This window comes from Eutrema salsugineum, unplaced genomic scaffold, assembly GCF_000478725.1.
Source record: "Eutrema salsugineum unplaced genomic scaffold, Eutsalg1_0 scaffold_10, whole genome shotgun sequence".
Lineage (NCBI taxonomy): Eukaryota > Viridiplantae > Streptophyta > Magnoliopsida > Brassicales > Brassicaceae > Eutrema > Eutrema salsugineum.
The window spans coordinates 8,976,140-8,979,759 of record NW_006256908.1 but is presented as its reverse complement, the minus strand read 5'-3'; the positions used below and the strand labels follow the sequence as shown (position 1 = coordinate 8,979,759).

General features: G+C 33.5%; 1 protein-coding gene across 1 annotated transcript in view; it reads right to left on the bottom strand.

The window, feature by feature from the left end:
* Positions 1 to 2,206: 2,206 nt before the first annotated feature.
* LOC18026730 (UDP-glycosyltransferase 86A1) overlaps positions 2,207 to 3,620 on the bottom strand; it is a 2,395-nt gene continuing 981 nt past the window's right edge. The window contains exon 2 of the mRNA XM_024148381.1: positions 2,207 to 3,132. Within this exon, the coding sequence (XP_024004149.1) occupies positions 2,207 to 3,132 (926 nt within the window). The remainder of the gene's footprint in view (positions 3,133 to 3,620) is intronic.

The window sequence follows — 3,620 nt, the reverse complement described above, 5'->3', positions numbered from 1 at the left end:
AATTAGGGTTTATTTGCTATAGAACTAGTTTATATACGGTAAGTTTTTCTGGTTAAGAAAACTTATTTTTATTCAATTTTGGTTTAAATTTTGGTTAAAATGACTATTTTTTTGTTCAATTTTGGTTTAATTTGGTTTAAATTTTGGTTAGGTTAATTTATTCGGTTTAGCAGACTTCAATATAGAAGTCTACAAATTTTAAAACCTAAATAATAGATTTTCTTATTCTTAATTTAAAAACAAAAATTTCCATTTATCAATATGAAAAAATAATTTATGTACATTTGTGTTACAATTACGGAATTTATGAATGTAATTCTTATACCAAAATAATTTTTTCTAAATTTTAAAATTAAATTTACAAATTTAATTACTTAGTAGTCTACTAGTAGACTTCAGTTTTACTTTAGTAGACTTCGTCAGGGATAAAACGGTAATTAGGACATCCGTTTTTTGTTTATTCATACAGGATTAAATGGTCTTTTCACTACCCATGTAGGTTATATCTGCTAAATGTTTTTTCAGGGGTCTACTTTTGTATTCAAAATCAAGTTTTGGGTTATTTTTAGCAAAAATCCTTATCTTATTTGTGATGTAACACGTTCTTTTGAAATTATAATTCATCATTTCTGATGTGGGATTTCTAAATACGATATTTTAAGATGATGATTTTTTTCAATCTATTTTGAACCAAATTGTCATGAGTTTTGAATTCAAAATTATTGAAAATTCGTAGATTAGCTTATATAATTTATATAGTATTCTAGATCTAATCTCAATTTGACTATGGTATTCGTATCACTTATATATCATATGGATTATGTTGTGAATGTATATATTAGTACAACTCATATATGGCTCTAGAAAGATATCTTGCATCGTATGTGCAATTATATGAATTGATTTTCTAAAAAAAATATCTTGTGACAGCAGAAACCTTGAAACTTGGTTTAGGATGAATATTCACAGGACACGTAGAGACAATCCCTTCGAGTACGAGCTCGACGTGATAAGAACGAGTGGACCAGTGTAAAGCGGCTTATCACACTAAAGCAGATTTGTCATTTTATGACAATTTGGCTTACATCATTTTTGTAAGGAACTTGCTCTTCAAGAGGATCCAAAAATGTTTAAATTACCCAAATTCATAGTTTTTGTCTAACTACGATTGCAAAATATACGAGAGTTTTGGATGGAATTCACTCACAATGACCAAAAAGAGTGCTGGTTTTTCCTCCTAGTGAGGAAACCAATATGGTTTGGTTCAATGACTCAAATTTAGCTTTAAATGGTTTTTGGTTATACTTTGGGACTTAGGCGAAGAGTCTAGTTTTAATATATATTAAGCTTTGGCTTGGACAAATTAAATGTTGGAGAGTGTTTGTCGTGTAGATAAAATTGACTGAAATGAAAGTAGACATATGCTTGATCAATCGAACACAGAGACTTTTATTCTCTATCAATCAGCTTAAGAACGACTTTTCTTGATAAGGCTATTTCTTTTGAAGATTGATTGTTTGAATTTTGAACCGTATAATCTTTGGATAAATTTGGTGGGAATAATGGGAGAATTGTTAGGTTTTCTTATAGTGAGGTAACCGTTGTGGTTTGGCTCAACCCAAACTTAGTTTTGAAAGGCCTTTTTCGTGAGTAGACATTGAAAGTTGAACTTTAGCATCCAAAGATTGTACTTTGACTCAATTGTTAAAGAGTTAAAACTACTCTTCGACATGTTTATTCAACGCGAAGCCATGAAACTTCTATAAACAAAAGAAAAGAAAAAAACGGCATGATATTGATAGCCAACTAAGCATGGAAATAACAGTAAGTTTATACATAGAAATATGTTTCAACACAGAAGAAAAATGTGTGAAAGAGAGTTAGATTTGTGTACAGTGAAGCTATCAGTTATAGTAAAAAGTTTCTTTTAAAGCCAAGAGTCACTTTCTTTTTCAACTATCAACATTTTGACCCCATGCTTTTGCTTTTGTTCCATTTCAGACCATGTTAGACTTATCCTTCTTGCTATCGAACCCAAAAATTTGAAACACATCAAGGCTGGTCGCTTTTAGACGGCTCAAACCCCCGAGGCTCTCACTGAGGATCAAGTCTTCAGTATACTTTGAAGATCTAATGTCTGGATCCAGTGGTCCTAACGAATCCGGCAGCAAAGTGAAGTAAAACAAGAGTTTTGAATATATGGTATTTACATTACATTACGTAATTTAGTTTCCATTACATCTCGGACCTCACCAACGAACGACTTAATGTTCTTCTCCGAAGATCCAACGGCTGTAACCGCATCTTTTAAATGATGTTTAACCTTTTTAACGTTGTTTCTCAGCTCACAAGAAGATTCTCCGTTAATCATCAGCTTTCTAACATTAGCCGAGACTTGGTCCCTTGTGATCGGCTTCTTGTCACAAAGGTTAATCCCAATGCGCCAATCATCAACCACAAGCTTCCTATTCGTGAACTGATCGGTTAAAAGCGGATAACACAACAACGGTAAACCTAACCAAACGCTCTCTAGAACCGAATTCCATCCACAATGTGTTAAAAACCCTCCAACCGCCCGGTTTGAGATCACTTCCATCTGACAACACCACTGGACCAAAAGGCCTCGACCTTGGGCCTGATCCACAAACCCGACTGGTAGATAATCCGGCACATCGGTTCCAACTATATCGGGACGTAAAACCCAAATAAAACTAAGCCCACTTAGTAAAAGCCCATGGGCTATCTCAACGATCTCGTTCTTACCAATATGCGCATAGCTACCGAACGAGGCGTATAAGACTGACCCGGCAGGCCGGCCCTTGAGCCATTCGGTACAATCTGACTCGGCCCATAGACTCGTGGGGACAACCGCTTGGGTTGAGAAAACCGGACCGATAGCATAAACGGGTTGTTTGGCTTGTAGAGCCGAGAGAGAGCCTGGTTCGAGTTCTTGTACGGTGTTGCATAATACGAAATCGGCTCTCTTGACGTCTTTAAAGGCCTTGAATAGTATTCTATAGACGACTGTGTTTGTGTCTATGTCTTTGTCGCTTACTTGCAGGTATGACATCAAGTCCTTTGGCTCTATTGCTTCAACCCCTGGTACGTAATCGATCACGTCTTCACGATTATCTACAAACAAATAATGTTATCAAACCGTATAATTACATATGGAATATTCTCTCGAAAATTCATTAACGATCTAGTCACCGATTCCACAAAAATACACAAATCATAAATGTATCTCTTCTTCCGATATAATACACAATTTCGAATTATTAATGACTCGTGATAAATTTCAAAATGATTGATATTTTAAATGACAAAATACAGACCTAAAATTTGGTGATATCTATGTAATTATTTTATATATAGCTAAGTTAAATAATTCTTACAATTTTATCAATAATTTTATATATTGTTTATCAATATACTATATAATTTGTTTCCCTAATGTAAAAAAAAAAACTCTAATTAACAACTAGCTAAATTAATAGAAATAAACTGGTCTAAAAATATGTATTGAAAAACACACGAAAAAACTTTAAGTGAAACAAAAGTTAAGTGCTAGAAATGGAATTATTATGAAACAGATGAGCAATAAACACATGATTAACAGA